Here is an 18,113-nt window from a genome sequence, read left to right on the forward strand (position 1 = left end):
TCCTTTATTTTAAAGAGGTCACCAAAAGCAACTTGATAGGAGCAAAGTTAGATTTCCACTTTTTTCTGAGATTAGGCCTCTGAATGGATGGGGGATTGGAATGGATGTCTGAAGTGCTACATTACTATGGGAAAACGAACATGTCAATATTAAACATTTTCATATTCAGCCCAATAGCCTTGTACAAAAAGGGAAACAGATTCTAATTGTTGTAATTCAAAAGCTTTATTGGTAATGAAAGAAAAGCTCTATTTATAAATACCCTATTTACGACTAGTTTTCTAGTTAACTTTACATGAAGTAATGAGCATGAACGGGGGGAAGTCCCATAAAGTTGCCCAAATACCCTTTCAGAAAGATTTTCTACAGCATGTCCAGGTATGACACATTCTCTGTGACTTTGATTAGTCCAAGGCTGATGAGGATGCTCTTTTCCATTTCCAAATAACTTTCATAGTCCATTCTCAATTCCGCCTCCATTTGTTCTTTTGTCTTCTGATAGGTTTTCTAGGAAGAAAAGCAAGACATCCATCTAAGACACTAACAGCTAAAAGCACCACAGGATGAGGAAGGGCTCTTTTTGAACAATTAGGCCACCTCCTACTCTCTGGAAGAAGTCAGTCGGGGGGGGGGCACCCCTTCCCACAGGCAGGGAGAAGAGTTGCTGCCTGTGAATAGGGGATACGGAAACAGAGTGGCCCAGTGTGGACAAATCCTGGATATGTCCTGCAAGTGGAGCTCCAACCAAATTTACCAATGGGCTGGCTGGCTGTGGGGTTTCAGGGAAAAGGAGGAATCCAGGATGGCTTGCAAGCTCCTGGCTCAGAGGACAGGGCGCTGCTGCTGACTGAGGCAGGAGGACTTTGAAAGGGGGAAGGATAACAACATGGAGTCCTTTTTCAGCCAGTTTACCCAACACTGCTTACCGGATAATCAGTTAGTGATGATTCCGTCATGGAGCCCTCACATAGTCCAGGATTACTTTCAGGACTAGGTGGTCTGCTCTGGGATCTGTCAGTGTTTGCATCTGTGGCACTCTGGTTTAATTATTTTGACATTTAATTCACTGCAATATCCAATAGGGCAAGGCCCCCAGGCATTATGATTTTTGAGAATTTTTTTCCATCTGTTTATTCTTTCAGATGAACTTCAGAATCATTTTTATCTTGGAGTATTGTCCTTGTTTGGTCTTTGTTTCCCTTTCTCTTGTCCTTTCCTGTTCTCTTTCCTTTTTGTGTGTTTCTGCTCCTGTGACACCATGCTTTCTCTTTGGGGAATCCTTAAAGGGGCCTGTTAGCTAAACTTTTAGGTTTTTTGTATCTAATTTTTAAAAAAAGTTAGTTTATTCTTCTGACCCCTCACAATGATTGATGGCCTCTTTCCCTTTGTTGTATTCTTTTAATATGCTTACTTTTTCTCTCTTTTGTCTTAATATCTTTGATTTTCAGATTCCTCATCTGTAAAAACAGTATCTACTACATAGCACTGTGAGGATTAAATCAATCATTTAACATGTCAAGTCCTCAGAATTGTGCCTGGTACTTAATGCATGTTAGCTACAGTATTTAACCAATTTGCAAACATAGGAGAGTTCCATAACAGAAAAGTATGCAAGTAGAAAAGTCTGTTTTTTCTAACCACTGTTCTTTGTAACATATGTGGCAGATCCCATAGCTTTTCCTATCACTTTTAGGTATTATGAATAGTGTCATTTTCAGGTACTTAAAGATCCAGGCCAAATTAATGTCAAAGTGGAGACTGAACCTTCAGGCTTGCCAGACTGCACTGCTCCCTGACACGTGTGGTCATTTACTTCCTGGCTGGCTGCTTGGAGGCAGCCCCCAGCTTCTGCATCATACTGTGCTCCTCTGGCCTCCTGACCTCACACTGTGCTCCTCTGGCCTCCTGCCAAGGTCACGTCACCCAATTAGATAGTCCTTTCGGGCATCCAATTTAAATCTGGCTACTTTTCAAGGGTCCACTTGGACCGACTCCGGGAAAACTTGCCGTCCTCATTCTTCCATTGGTAGAAGTTTCTTGCTCCACTTATCTCTCCTCTCAGAGCAGTTTAAGCCAATCTCTTGTCTGCACATATTCCCAGGCAAGAGTCAGGGCCTGGTTCCTGGGTTCCCACTAAGCTCTCACCCCACATTTGCTTTGGTTCCTTGAATTTCTGCTGCTCAGCAAGCTTCCACCTAAGTATTGGAGGTTAATTGTCCATCCCAGCCAGCATACCTCTCTCTAACAGTGTATTCCTTGAAGGTCTGCTCATAGAATATGCTGTGTTGGGGAATGGGGGGGGGGGGGGTTTGCAGAAGGTATGGTGCTCCCCCAGTCTTCTTCCCCAGAGCTAGTTCCTCCCTCATGTAGCCTGAAGAATGGGTAATTGGCTAGAGATTGTAGAATTATTTTGAATACCTTTCTCGCTTTTTCTAAGTCCCATAAAGTCAGTATAGCTTATGAAAATATATGGTAACTACTATTTTTCCAGCTTTGGGTCTTTAACTGAAATCACATTTAGGAAAACTCCCATTACACAGGCTGTTAAAGCTGTAATTACTGTTAACCTTCAAGAAGGGAACTGTAGCCAGACTTGATATTGGCAAACAGACAGGTGTATGATTTCCCTTGGATCTGCTGGTTGAAGTGCACAACCTAATTCCTGACCCCTGGTGGGCATGTGTAAGAGCAGCCCTGGTGCACAGACGGGATCCTCTCCTGCCCTCTGCAATTATACTAACAGTAAACTTGCTAGCACTTTCTATGTGCCAGTTTCTGTCTCAGTGCTATAAATATCTTAACTCATTAATGGCCACTGCAATCTTCTGAGGTAGTTATAGCTATTCCCATTTTCTCCTTTATCAGCAGTTGCTTATAAGAGAGTTTTGCATTCATCCTGGTTCTTTTCCCTTGGTGACCTTTTTCGTATTCTAAATGTAGCAGAAGAGCTCTTTTAAATGCATTCACTTATTCAAAATTTAACTACAGAGAAAATTTGAGAAATGGTACATAGGAGAGGGTACAAAGTTTGAAATGGAAAGGAAATTGCAAGAAGGGTTTTGGAAAAGTTTTGGAAACCAGAGACCACAAAGCAATTTTAAGATATGATTATTATCTTATAATAATAATTAATTTATTTATTTATTTTAGCATGGGCAGGCACCAGGAATCGAACCCAGGTCTCTGGCATGGCAGGTGAGAACTTTGCCTGCTGAGCCACGATGGCCCGCCCTATAATAATTATTTTAATTATTATATTAAAAGCAATTAAAATGCAAATTGTTTTTGGATTATCCATAATTCTACTTGCTTCCACTGATGTAGATACTTAAGAGCTGTCATTTATAATAATTATACATAATTGCTGGGGTAGGAGAAGGGCAGCACATTATCGCCTGCAACAGAATTTCCACCATTTGAGTGTGCAAAACAACAAACCAAGACCAATTTGTTTGTAGCAAGGGAAAACAATAAAAAGTTAATTAACTGGCATTCTTTTATACTTTGTCACCACTAAACATTGTTTCTGGCATGAGGCCCCCTGCCTTTACTACATTAATTAGTATCTATTGATAAATGACAATGCAATTCTATTTGCTAATGCAGTCCGTTAAAAAATTCCCATATGTGATGCTTTTAATTGAGACCTGGGGTCTTGCATGAATATTTAGGTTGGATGATGCTATACATTTAGCTGCAAGGAAACTAGAGATGGGATCAGTGATGAACTTGGTGGTGACAACAGGGCAAAGGGAGGGAGTGATAACAGAGCTAGATAAGCAAGAAAGAGAAAAACAGAAATATGGACCTGATAACCTCAAGTGAGAAAGAGACAAGAGCTGATTCACAGAATATTTAAAGGTCCAAATTCCCGATGAAGAAGGGAAAACCAACAGAGACAGAATTCATATCAAACAGAGAGAGGCTGAGAAAGGGGAGGGTGGGAGACTTTAGAACTTTAGGTTCTTTTTAGTAGTTTCACATGGATGTGTCATACCAAATTCTCCTCTCTCTCAAATTTCATAGCTCTAGTGTATTATATTATATTAATATTTGTACACATGTATATACATATGTATACACATACATACATACAGTTAAAGATTTATGAGCTATCATTTAAAGAACATTTAGTATCTGTCAGGTTACCTAACAGAAAACCTCACATAACCCTGAAGACAGTTACTATTATTCCTACATTAAAGTTGAGAGAATGGAAGTTCAGCAAAGAGCTCATAGCTAGTAAATGGCAGAGCTGGAATTTGACCCACAAGTTTTGACTCCCTATTTCATTCTTTTTGTACTAACTGTTTTAACATATTATTTACCAGATGTTGAAATTCTATATAATAAAAGCATTCAAATTTTGTATGATTTAAATATACTAAAGCACTTTGAAATTGTAGAAAGTCCCAGAAAACTTAAATTGGTAACATCTCGCCAGGTGTGCAACAGGAAATTCTCACTCATGGGGAGTTAGGCAAAGAAACAAATGGTCTCTTGACTCTTGTCGACCAAGGAAAGAACATGAAAATGTATAATTTTACTATTAAAATGTGGAGTAAGGAAGATGGCGGCTTAGTAAGACGCGCGGGTCTTAGTTCCTCCTTCAGAAAAGCAACTAAAGAAACAGAAACAATACGAAACAGCTCCCGGAGTCACGACAGAGACCAAAAAGACAGCGTACCCCATTCTGGAACGGCTGAACGGGCAGGGAGAATCCGCTGCGGTGAGATACCCGAGGGGCGCGCGTTTTCCCAGCTGGGGCGGCTGGCGACTGGGGTCCCCTCCACGCACGTGGCTCCCCGGTCTGACTGGGAACGTTGGATAGCGGGGCCCTCCCGTCACGCTTGGCGTCTGGGGCCAGCTGGGCAATTTGGACAGGCACTCTCCCAAGCCACGGCGGCCAGCGATCCCCGCCTCCACGCGCGGTTTCCCGGGCCGACTGCCCCACAGACAGACGACCGCCACGAGCGCCACCTACTGGGCAGGAAAAGAAAAACAGAGCCCAGAGATTTCACAGAAAAACCTTTCAACCAGCTGGGTCCCACACCCAGGGAAATCTGATCAAATGCCCAGACACCAGCAGAAAATAATGGATGACGCTCGGAAAATTGAAGATATGGCCCAGTCAAAGGAACAAACCAATAGTTCAAATGAGATACAGGAGCTGAGACAACTAATGCTGAATATACGAACAGAAATGGAAAAACTCTTCAAAAACCAAATCAATAAATTGAGGGAGGACATGAAGAAGACATGGGCTGAACAAAAAGAAGAAATAGAAAATCTGAAAAAACAAATCACAGAACTTATGGGAGTGAAGGACAAAGAAGAAAAAATGGAAAAAACAATGGATACCTACAATGGTAGATCTAAAGAGACAGAAGCTACAATTAGTGAACTGGAGGATGGAACATCTGAATTCCAAAAAGAAACAGAAAGTATAGGGAAAAGAATGGAAGAACTTGAGCATGGGATCAGGGAACTGAATGACAATATGAAGCGCACAAATATATGTGTTGTGGGTGTCCCAGAAGGAGAAGAGAAGGGAAAAGGAGGAGAAAAACTAATGGAAGAAATTATCACTGAAAATTTCCCAACTCTTATGAAAGACCTAAATTTGCAGATCCAAGAAGTGCAGCGCACCCCAAAGAGAATAGACCCAAATAGGCATTCTCCAAGACACTTACTAGTTAGAATGTCAGAGGTCAAAGAGAAAGAGAGGATCTTGAAAGCAGCAAGAGAAAAACAATCTGTCACATACAAGGGAAACCCAATAAGACTATGTGTAGATTTCTCAGCAGAAACCATGGAAGCTAGAAGACAGTGGGATGATATATTTAAATTACTAAAAGAGAAAAACTGCCAACCAAGACTCCTATATCCAGCAAAATTGTCCTTCAAAAATGAAGGAGAAATTAAAACATTTATAGACAAAAAGTCACTGAGAGAATTTGTGACCAAGAGACCAGCTCTGCAAGAAATACTAAAGGGAGCACTAGAGTCAGATACGAAAAGACAGAAGAGAGAGGTATGGAGTAAAGTGTAGAAAGAAGGAAAATCAGATATGATATATATAATACAAAAGCCAAAATGGTAGAGGAAAATATTATCCAAACAGTAATAATAATAAAAGTTAATGGACTGAATTTCCCAATCAAAAGACATAGAATGGCAGAATGGATTACGACCCAGCAATGCCACTGCTAGGTATCTACTCAAAGGACTTAAGGGCAAAGACACAGACGGACATTTGCACACCAGTGTTTATAGCAGCATTATCTACAATTGCAAAGAGATGGAAACAGCCAAAATGTTCATCAACAGATGAGTGGCTAAACAAACTGTGGCGTATACCTACGACGGAATATTATGCAGCTTTAAGACAGACTAAACTTATGAAGCATGTAATAACATGGATGGACCTAGAGAACATTATGCTGAGTGAGTCTAGCCCAAAACTAAAGGACAAATACTGTATGGTCCCACTGATGTGAACCGACATTCGAGAATCAGCTTGGAATATATCATTGGTAACAGAGACCAGCAGGAGTTAGAAACAGGGTAAGATAATGGGTAATTGGAGCTGAAGGGATACAGACTGTGCAACAGGACTAGATACAAAAACTCAAAAATGGACAGCACAATAATACCTAAGTGTAATGTAACTAGGTTGGAACACTGAATGAAGCTGCACCTGAAATATGGTTTTTTGTTTGTTTGTTTGTGTGTTTGTATCTTTTGGTTTTGTTTTTTTTCTTTTTCCTTTTTATATATATATATATTTTATTAGTATTATTATTTTAATTCTCTTCTCTATATTAACATTCTATATCTTTTTCTGCTGTTTTGCTAGTTCTTTTCCTAAATCGATACAAATGTACTAAGAAATGATGATCATACATCTATGTGATGATACTAAGAATTACTGAGTGCATTTGTAGAATGGAATGATTTCTAAATGTTGTGTTAATTTCTTTTCTTTTTTTTGATTAATAAAAAAATTAAAAAAAAAAATGTGGAGTAAATCCAACAAAAATATTTCCCCCGCTATTAGGAAGAAACCAATTTTCGTTTCTGAAATTTAACTTACAATTTTTTTCTTCTCCATTTCCAGCTCCATTTCTTTCTTTTCTTGCTCACGAATCTTTCTGCGCTGCTCCACGTATCCCAGATGCTTGACTTCTCTTTCAAAGTAGTGGCTAATACTTGCTACCTGTTGGAAACGAGATCCCTCAAGAGGGTGACCCACGAGGAAATCGCCATGCTCTCCTCAAGGCTCTGGTGGAATTTCTGCTGCTTGTGACTCGTTAGGTAGGTTATTATTTGAGATACTTTTAATCTTTTAGATGAATTTAATTTGGAAGCTAAACTGCTTAAATCCCAGAAAGGGGGTCTTTGCAGATCAATACCTGATAAAGTGATTTCCAAGGTCCCCCTCTCTCTTTTCGATTTGCAAGGATTTTTAATATTTCTTAGCAGTGCTGAGTGGAAAGAAAAACCTTCAAAATTGTCACATCTTTGACTTGTCTTCACTGCCTGTGCTAATCAGGGACTTCTTAATATTAAGATTAAAATGATTTTGGATTGTATCCTAAAATGTAATTTCAGAGGTCCTGGATTGTGCATGATTTTGGGGCAGTTCAACAAACAGTGGAAAACAATGATGATTTTTTTTTAAGAAAAAATCTATCTTTACCATTATAAGCTTTTGGCAATGGTCTTTTAGTTCAGGTAACATCAAGAGTGGTAGTTGTATTAAAACTGGGCCTGGGGCGGGCCACGGTGGCCCAGCAGGCAAGAATGCTCACCTGCCATGCCAGAGGACCCGGGTTTGATTCCTGGTGCCTGCCCATGTTAAAAAAAAAAAAAACACACAAAAAAACAAACAAAAAAAACTGGGTCAGTATGTCATACAGGTTAATGAGATATTTGGGAGAGCTGGGATCATGGGTCCAAGGGTCCACAGGCTGAGAAACCAGCTCAACTTGGGGGCTATGGTGACGAGATTTAGGGTCCTATGAATCGGAGGTTTCTAGGAAAGGAGTAGGGTTGGGAGTAGAGAGCAGTAAAAGTTGCAATTTCGTAGAACTATTCAGGGATTGCTCTTGTCCTAAGTTCTAAGACCCAGGAAGGGGTCATGTCATCAGTCAGATTTGGAAATCCATATGAGAGTATCAAGTAGACCCTAAAGAGACAGAGGCAGACCTGAGTTTTGGTTCCCAGAGGGTGGTAGTAGGGAAGGAAAGCGTTTTAAGAAGGCAACAAGTGGAGCAAAAGCATTTTGTCTTCCAGGAACCAGGCCGATGATGCTGAGGCTTGCAAGGATCTCAATCTATATAGTTAAGATTGGCTGCATATATACTTAGGTATTTCTACTCATCAATCTTCTTTTTATTACCTCATTATTAACATTGCTTGAAACTTTCAGGTGATGAGTATGGAGGGGCAGGATACTGCTGGTTCAGAAGTGCTGTCTGCAATATACCAAGTTGGGGGAAGTTGGCTGGAGGGGTGGTGAGTGGTAGAGAGATTCCTAACACCTCACTGGACTCTCAGGGAAGGGCATGGCTGAAATAAGGGTCCCATGTTTCAGTTATGACCTAAAAATAATACTCTTATGGCTATGAATCCTCAAATCAATTATTTTCTCAGATCTGGGTTCCTTTTACTTGGCACTTGGCCTTATTCCCATTTCATGTTTGTTTTTAGCTTCAAATTATTTAGCTCACATAATAGGAATACATCTTATTTTTTACTGTATGATTCTTTAGTTCTCGTCTAAAACAAAAACACTATCATATCTGAGCATGCTTTTGAGATATGTTTCAGTAATAGCTGTTATATAAATCACCAAAAGCCAAAAGTTACTAACCTCATTGCTGGAAGGGTGACTTAATGTCCAAGGAATTTCTAATATATGCAGTGTTCCATAATAATCGGCTATGGCTAAAAATTGCTGTTTAGCTGTAAGATTAAAAAAAAGTGGGGAAAAAATCAATAATTAGAAAGTCATCTTAGAGGTTAACCATGAAATGGGTTTTTGTGTTGTTCAGAAGTGCTGTCTGCAATATACCACGTTGGGGGGAGGTTGGCTGGCGGGTCCTTATAAGACCTGCTTATGGTTACAACAATCTTGGCATTTTTGTATTGGCCTGGGGACCATACAGATATGTAAAAGTCATTTTTTCCAGTTGACGAAATGAAAGCTGAAACCCTGAGCCTCTGTTAATCGCTCTACTGTCCTCAAATCTTGGTTTCCTGGCATCTATATAAGGAGTGTGGCTTCTGTCTGAGGTTGATCCTCTTTGTGGCTGGGCCCACTGGGCAGATTTGAGAAGAAAGCAGGAACAGTAAGCACATAGAAAGATTTTCAAAGAAAAGTCATGAAGCATACTTTCACCAAACACAGAGTAAGGTCTAAGGAAACAATTATCCAGATAAATTTTAAAGGCACAGCCAGACCCACATTTTTCTTATTATAAAAATAAATTAGAGGGCAGGCAATGGTGGCTCAGTGGCAGAGTTCTTGCCTACCATACAGGAGACCTGGGTTCGATTCCTGGAGCCTGCCCATGCAAAGAAATGAATGAATGAATGAATGAATGAATAAATATATAAAGAATAAGGGGTGCATGGATGGTTCAGTGGTAGAATGTATGCCTTCTATGTGGGAAACCTGGGTTCAAGTCCCAGACCATTCACCCTCCCCCCCCCCCAAAATTAAATTGCTTTCTTTGGATATTTAAAATGATATAATATGCAAATGTGTTGGCAAACTTTCATTTTCTATCTCACAATGTATATATTTTTCCTACTCATTTGTAGACATCTGGTTTAAATTGTTAAATTCTGGACTCTCCCTCTCTGTAGGATGAAAAAGCAATGTTTTGCACCAAAGATGGAAACACACTTTGGTGACACACACTGGCTAAGCAGCAGCCAGTTTGCAGCTCTGATTCTGAAGATTCAGTTTCCAAATCTAACATTTCTGAGAGAGAAATGGATAAAAAGGAAATTTTATGCATGCATGTTTTTGGAAACAAAGGGAAACTGTTCTTTTTAAGAAAGTAGCTATATTGGATTTATACAGAAAGCAGGACTTGGGTGAAACAGAAAGATTGCGAGGAAAAAAATGAATTCCTTTTCCATAGATATATCCTTGAATTCCAGCTTGCCTGTTTTATATCATTTTTTCCTCAAAACTAATTCAAAAAATGAAAGTTAAATAGATCTATAACCCCAGGGAGTCATTTGATTTTGAGGAACTGTTTGCTATTGTCCAGGGGAGAACCACAAAAGTGCTAAAATATTGGGAAAAAATGATTTATAGTGAAAAGTTAAATAAATGAAAACTATTCTATCAAGAAAAGAGATAAAAAGTAATAAAGATTTAGGGCTCACCCTTCTATGGCCTGGAGAAAATGAGGACACATTTCATTGTGTGGTTTGAAATCAGCCTCTGACATACTGAACATTTCTTAGAAATAATTGTTAATCAAGCAAAACAGTGAAAGAAGCTCAGGTTGTATCCAAGATTTGATATCAAGAGGGAAGGGAAGGAAAGGAAATGGAAGGGAAGGGAGGGGAGGGGAGGGAAGAGGAAGGGAAAGGAGAAAAATACCCTGAGTGAAAACATTTGTAAGCTTTCCAGATAAATATCAAAATGTTCCTTGGTTCCCTCAAAAATGCAAAATGAGTTGGCTCATTTGATCAAAAAGAACATACAAGAAAAGGTCCAGGGGATGATGTAGGTGATCATCGTTACACAAATATTTTGTGAGTGGGCCGGTTCGTGAGTTTTCTCCAGAAGGTCCCAGATATCAATGTATCCATCTTCTCGGCCAACGTAGAAAACTCCGGGCCTTGTCAGGGACCAGTGACCTGAAGTGTACCTTTTTGGTGCACAGCATGACTGAAGGAGGGGTCCCGTCTTAAAAAAGGAATAATAAAAAGACAGATTCAAAATTGTTATCCAAGGGAAATTCATGAGTTTCAATTCTTAAACAAATTTCTTTAAGAATAACACAAATGGGTATGATTATATAACCACAAAAATATGCCCACTCAGAAGTCTTACTTTTTTTGTGGTAGGGTTTTAATATAATATCAGTTCTTTTCTTCCCTATGTGCTTTCATAACACCCTTTTCAATATTTTAGTTATATTTTAGAAAAGATCAAACCTTCAATTTGAGTTGTGATATTTTCTACAGTGTAACGGCTGCTAAAGTCCATTGTCATTTCTGTGGAGATTGGTGGGCATTAGATAAATAAAGATCATAAGTAAATCATTACTGTAGACCTTTATTTTGCTATCAGATGCCTACCTCCCATGGAAACAGCTCTGGTGGCCAGGAAAAGCAAATGAAAAGTATGTCAATTCCAGCTGTAAGCTGGATGTTGAAAATCAACTGCAGAGTTGGCAAACGTTTGTTAAGTAACGTCAGATGGAAACATCCAAAGGCTTATAAATATTATTTGGAAGGAATTTTAGACCACCAAAGCTTCATGAGATCATCTTGCCTTTTCTCTACCATGGGGCAGGAGTTTGCCTTCCTTGAGGTCTTCATAGACAAAGAAGATTACAATGTGCTTTCTTCCCCTCTGGCAATCCAGTGTACTCGTTTACCTACTTAGATCTGCAGTAACTAAAGTATACCATAAGTTGTCTCCCATGCTGCAATACAAGCATGGGAAACTTTCCTATGGGGGAACTGAAGAATGTCACAGATTCATGGACACCTTAGTGTCAGTACTTCAAACCTGTTTTGCTTGTTTCCTTTGCCCTGCTCCTTCAGTTTCTGTGGATAACCAAGTACCTGACCCCTGCAAAGACTCTGGACAATCTCGCCAGAATTTAGTTTTTCTTTTTTTAAACTACAAAACAAATACTTGCTCGTTGTAAAGAAAAAAAAGAATCTCCAACATTAAAGAGGTGCACATGGTATAAAGTAGAAGTTTTCTTATTGATGGACATTTACATAAATTCCAATTTTTATTCAATGACAAACAGTGCTTCAGTCAACACTCTTGCATTTATATCCACACACATTTCTTTAAGAATTGGTGTAAGCCAGAGTCCCGGAAGTCTAACTGTTATCTGTAAGGTCAAAGTATAAATATAAATCTCCAGCTCCATATATATATGTTTCAGATTTTGATAGCTCTTGTCAAATTGTCCACTTGTCAATTTATACTCTCATCAAAAGCACTGGATTCCCTACTTTACTGGATTTTAGCAATCTTTTGCCAGTTTAGCTTCCATCTTATCTGCCTGGATCTAGCCCTGTCCTAGTGTGGACCATCAGATTGTCACTGCTCACCGTTCCCATTGACCAACTATGTCTCTGGACATGTGATGTTCTGCCCGGTGATGGACCTCTGACCTTATTAAACCCACTTTCTGAAACTGTGAATATATTCCTCGTGCAAAAGCAAAGATGATGAGCCCAGTGTTTCTCCTTAGACTTCATACCATAATCAGTATCCCATCTCTTATTTTAAAGGGAGGATAAAACCCAAAGCAAGGCAATTTCCCACAGTATATATCTCAAAGAAGTGACCGTTAGGTTTCAGAAAACAAGGAACCTGGAAATGTTTCCTTCCCTTAGGAAAGAAAAGCAAATGGTTGTTTTTAAAAGGCTTACAGTGGTTCTGCTGACAAGCTGACACCCGGGCCATCTAATTTTCCTAAGAAGTGTCCCAAAGGCAGTCTTATGTCAGAACAGTCCATTGTGCCTATTGTCTTTCTCAATAACAAAGGACCACGCTCCCACTCATTCATTTTGCATGAAATTTACCATAATGCCTTCTTTCCAGATGGCCACGTTCCATCCCCCAATGGTGAGGACAATGTCATTGTAAAATGGTGATCTCTGAATAGTGTGGACAGATCCATCATGGACAGTGTAGAGGTTTACTGGCTTCTTTGCTGTTGGAGTGAAAAAGACCATTTCATCTTTATAACATGGTTTAGATTCCCACAATGAAGTAAGGACAGGTCTCAATGGACAGAGAGGACTAGATTAATGAGGTCCAAGAGAGGAGAACCTGAAGTTAGTTGGGGAGAATAAAAACTGACAAGGGATTGCTTCTCTTCTTTAGATGGAAAGTCCAGGGAGCTCCAATTAAAGCTGCTTTTCAGGCTTCATGGGACTGTTCATATTCTTAGTAATTTACTAATTCATTAATTCACTCAGTGGAAAAGACACACAGTCAATAAACAAACCCCAAAGAATATGCTAATAATTGTGAGAAGCGTTAGAAAGAAAAAAATTACAAGAAAGAATAACAAGAGACATTCATAATTTAGAAGAAACAGTCAGAAAAGAGTTCTCTGAAGATCAATCATTTAGGCCTGAGTAGCAATTCAGCATAGGAAGATTTTAGTGTGGGGGAGTATTCCAGGTAGAGGGAAAAACGCACACCAAAGCCTGGAGGAGAGGTGTTTGTGCCTTTCATGAATCTGAGGAAGGCAATAGGACTGGCTTGAAATTGCAGAGTGAGAGATGATACAAATGAGGAGTAGGCAGGAACAGATCATGCAAGGCCTTGTAGGAAAGGACTGTAGATTAGATTCCAAGTGTAATGTGTCTTAATGAGTCTGTAAGTCTAGAACGGAGGCGATTTGATTGACATTTTCAAAAGAGTTTCTGGCTGCTGTGGGGAAAATGAATTGGAGGTGGGCAAAAGCAGAGAGGGTAGACTATTAGAACACCCACACTAGTTCTGGGGAGTGGTGATGATGGCTTGGATTAGGTACAGTGGAGAAGAGTGGATCATCAAGAAATTTGGGGGAGCTAGAATTGACAGAACTTGTAAAAAGGTATAGCCACTGTGGAAAACAGTTTGGTGGTTATTCAATAAGTTAAGCATAGAATTACCATATGACCCTACAATTCTACTAGGAATATGCCCTAAAGAATTGAAAACAGGTGTTCAAACAAAAACTTGTATGAGAAATTACATAGTAGCACAATTTATGATAGGCAAAAAGTGGAAAGAAGTCAAATGTCCATCAACTGATGAATGGATTTTTAAAATGTGGTATATCCACACAATGGAATATTATTCAACCATAAAAAGAATGTAGTACCAATATATGCTACATATATATGTATATGCAATATATGGATGAAACCTGAAACCATTATGCTAAGTCAAAGAAGTCAGAAACAAAAGGCCACATATTGTATGATTCCATGCATATGAAATATCCAGAATAGGCAAATCCATAGATACAGAAAGCAGATTCATGGTTGCCAGGGTTTGGGAGGAGGAGGGTAGGAGGAGTGACTGTTTAATGGGTACAGGCTTTCCTTCTGGGGTGAAAGAAAAAGCCCTTGAACTAGACGATGGTAACGGTTGTACAACACTGTGAATGTATATATTTTATTTTTTTGCAATTAACGATTTTTTTGGGGGGGGGGCATGGGCTAGTGCAGGGAATTGAACCCAGGTCTCTAACATGGCAGATGAGAATTCTGTCACTGAGCCACTGTTGCACTGCCCTTAACAATTTTTTTAAAAATATTTTTAGTGAGAAATCTTCACACACATACAATCCATTCATGGTGTATACCTAATGGTTCACAATATCATCACAATATTCATCATCATGATCATTTTTAGAAAATTTGTGTCACTTCAGAAAAAGAAATAAAAAGAAAAAAGAAAAACACTCGTACATCCCATACCACTTACCCACCCTTTCATTGTGAATTGTACTTTTTAAAGTGGTTAAAATTAAAAATTGTATATCATGCATCTTTTACCAAAATAACAATAAATAAACTTGATACTCAGTTTTCAACTTTAAAAGCTTTTCCTTCCTTTTGTACTTTAAAATACCTTAGTGTTCATTTCCCTGCCCATGCATGAAAAGATTTAAAAAAAAAGACCTTCGGGGAATTTGTCAATGAATGGAGCAGCCCTTGAGTTATTAATTTTACTAATGGAGTGCCAGAGCCTTCTAGACAGATTAGCATAAAAAACTACAATAAACCAGTTGTTCTTCCAGAGTCATTATCTAATGAGGGATTAAGTGTAGTGATGTGGCTGAGAAGACAGACTAGGTCTAGGTTCAAATGCTGATAATACCATTTACAATAGCTACCCAACAGGGTTTGGTAAATAAATTTGTGGAAAGTGCTTAGAAGAGTGCCTGGTGCAGAACATGCGATGACTTGAAGGTAGAATATATGAAATAATTATGTGAACTGTCATCATTCAAAATACTTGCTTAATTATTTTTAAATTATCATAAACTTTTAGAGCAAGTGGTTAAAGCTATTTCCCATTTTTGTGAATGAACAAAGTTCCAAGAAATCTAAAGCAAATCCTCGATTTCCTTACCATCCATATTCCATTGTTCCTGGCATGTTAACCCCTATGTCTTTCTCCTTTTTCCCCTGCTATATAGCCTTGCATGTCTGTAGCTCAGTCCTTGCCAACTCTCATCTGAGCTAATGAGACTGGTCATCTTGCTTCCATTATAAGTCCTGCTAATTAATCAATCCCATTCCTGCTCTACTGCTAGAGGGATTTTCTGATTATATTGGTGGCCCTAGGCCTTTGGCCCTAAAGACCAAAGCTGTTAGTAGGATGCTTATGGCTCTTTGGTCTCTGGACCCAAATATCCTTCCTGTCACCTACTGCTGTGCCCTCACTGTTGTTGGGCTTTAATCATAAGATCTCCTCTATGTTCTCTACTTGTGTGGTACACTTTGGGACTCCACGTCTTTGCACTTGTTACTCTTTCCATCTGGAATGTCCTTCCATATCTTCTCCTTCTGCAAAACTCCTCTTCACCCTTTGAGACCCAGATTAACTGGGACCTTTTCTTAACAGCCCAAGCTTTTAAGAAGCCCCCTTTCCTTCTAATCCCAGGCTCCCATGTCATTTTGTGTTTATTTTCAACAACAGTACTCATGATATTGTAATGTCACCATGTGTTTATGTGGCTGACTTTAATAGACTTTGGAACTCCCTGGATGAAGGTTATTATCTTCATCATCTTTATATCACCAGCACCTGCACTATACCTAGCACATAAATTGGTTCTCAATAATCAAGTGATGAATGAGTGAAAGTAAGAAAGAAGGAACAAACAGATATCAGTGAGGCTGATGCATACAGCTCACGGGTTTAAAGTTTATCAGTATTGGTTATTCCTTTTTTTTTTTTTTTTTTTTTTTTTAGCAGGGGCAGGCTACTATTGGTTATTTTATAAATGAAACAAAATCCAGTCAAAATAAATAATGAAACTTATTAGTCTTAGGCCCCCTTTGAAATAGTTTATGATATTGTGTTTGTATGATATGGTTGAACTGTACATGTGTGGATATTTCTCAATAAAAATACTTCCTTAAAGTAGTTAAGCAGGCTATCTGCAGGAAGAGATAGTGCTCCAAGGAAATCTCTGATAACAAGGAGAACCAGTGCCCACCAGTGCAAACCAAGCTGTGGCATCTGGTTCTCAGCCTGTGCCCCAGAGGTGTGGTGTAGATAGGTGCCATGTTGTATACTACCTGGTATGCAGTAGATTCACAATTAACATTCATGAATTGCTGGATAAATAGATGCATGAGGATGCATAAAAGAAGTTGAATGGAATTACATCCAATATATAATTTTGAGCAGTTCAACTTTAAATCATGAATAGAAAGTGGAAAATCAGCCTGAACTCCTTATGTACTTGATGTACCTTGGGTTCCATCTAATCCTCTTTCAATGCCCCACTCTTATCCATAACACTTATTTGGGCCACATACATTTGGGTTTCTGGTCAGGTGATGCTATGTAAGAAAAGTAGGAGTGCTTTGGCTTCAGTAAGAGGAAAATGGCTAACTTGAAGGCAAGGCTTGCAAACAGTCTTCCCAAGTCTAAGGTATACTCTTGTCCTGGGACAGACTCCATGGTAGGAAGGAAGGGAGTGAGGTTTAAGGGGTGAAAACCTCAGCCCCAGCCACTGTTCCTTGTGGCCTGAGACCCTGACCTCTGACTTCAGTCAGCCCATAATATTTCCACTTGTTCCATCCCCCCACAGTATTGACCAGTTCCCCTTCTGTGAACCCAGCCTGGCTTCTCCAGCACACTGCTCCCACCAATGTGTTCTGAAACCCAATTACCAGTCTTTTCCTGGCAATCCAGGGGCTGCCCCTTCCTTTGCTTATGGTTATTTCTGCTCAGCTGCCCTAAGTATCAGGGCCTGGGAGCAGGGGAACAGATGGATACCACTGTCTCAGCCCAAAGGGACAGCATTGCCTCTTCCTTGTACTGGGGCCTTCAAGATCATTGTAAATTTAGTTTGTCATTTCACACTGATTCAGATGTTTCCATACCAAGGAGCTACTGGGTTCTTGAATTATTGAGACAGAGTTGTTATGTTTTTATTAAGTTGTCTAACTCCCTTAGTCATCTAAGCATCATATAGCCCAGTGTGCCTCAATTTTGGTGTGAAAACAAATCCCCTGGAGAATCATACTAAAATCACGATTCAGCTGCAGTAGGCCTGTGGTAGGATCCAAGACTGGAGTTACTCAGTACTTAGCAAACTTCTTTCAGGTAGTTTAAAGAAAAAGAAACTTCTTATTAATAATGGAGTAATCGCTAAAACTTACTCATCAAGCGCCCAGTTTCATGGTCTCTTTCCATTTTCCAATCTGCGTATATCACTTCACCTTCCTAAAAATATGATAGATTCCTGATGAGGACAATGACAACGTAAGAGACAAAAGAGCTACATTCATGGGCTCAGACTGATTGTGACCAAAACAATAGGTCAATTTAATCAAATACTACTTCGATTCAGTTGGGAGGGAGGTTCAAAATGATTACTTGATTTTTATATTGAACAAAAAAAAAAGAGTTTGTTTTCATCTACATATAGTGACAAAAAGAACATAGGCTAATATGGGGATAATCTATGTACAAGATTCCCAAATGCTAGGTTTCCAAAGTTTTTGTTGTTAACAGAAAATTGTACGACTGTACTGAAAACTCCAGGAGGGGAGGATCAAGTCTGTCTTATCCAGTGATTTATCCTCAGCATGTTACAAACCATGTATTTAACAAATATTTGTGAATAAAAGAGAACAGAATATAAATG

At 39.2% G+C, this 18,113-nt stretch overlaps 1 protein-coding gene across 6 annotated transcripts in view; it reads right to left on the bottom strand.

The window, feature by feature from the left end:
- Window positions 1-214: 214 nt before the first annotated feature.
- DNAI3 (dynein axonemal intermediate chain 3) overlaps window positions 215-18,113 on the bottom strand; it is an 88,526-nt gene continuing 70,627 nt past the window's right edge. For 2 of the 6 annotated variants that reach the window (XM_077120419.1, XM_077120418.1), the window contains 6 exons: window positions 17,626-17,689; window positions 12,805-12,935; window positions 10,732-10,936; window positions 8,879-8,970; window positions 7,097-7,219; window positions 215-507 (listed from right to left, as the gene is read on the bottom strand). In XM_077120419.1, the coding sequence (XP_076976534.1) occupies window positions 364-507; window positions 7,097-7,219; window positions 8,879-8,970; window positions 10,732-10,936; window positions 12,805-12,935; window positions 17,626-17,689 (759 nt within the window). In that variant the 3' untranslated portion in view covers window positions 215-363. Of the gene's footprint in view, window positions 508-7,096; window positions 7,220-8,404; window positions 8,481-8,878; window positions 8,971-10,731; window positions 10,937-12,804; window positions 12,936-17,625; window positions 17,690-18,113 lie in introns of those variants that run through there. The other 4 variants (XM_077120420.1, XM_077120421.1, XM_077120422.1 and 1 more) reach the window with 4 other exon arrangements.

This window comes from Tamandua tetradactyla, chromosome 11 (genome assembly GCF_023851605.1).
Source record: "Tamandua tetradactyla isolate mTamTet1 chromosome 11, mTamTet1.pri, whole genome shotgun sequence".
Classification (NCBI taxonomy): Eukaryota; Metazoa; Chordata; class Mammalia; order Pilosa; family Myrmecophagidae; genus Tamandua; species Tamandua tetradactyla.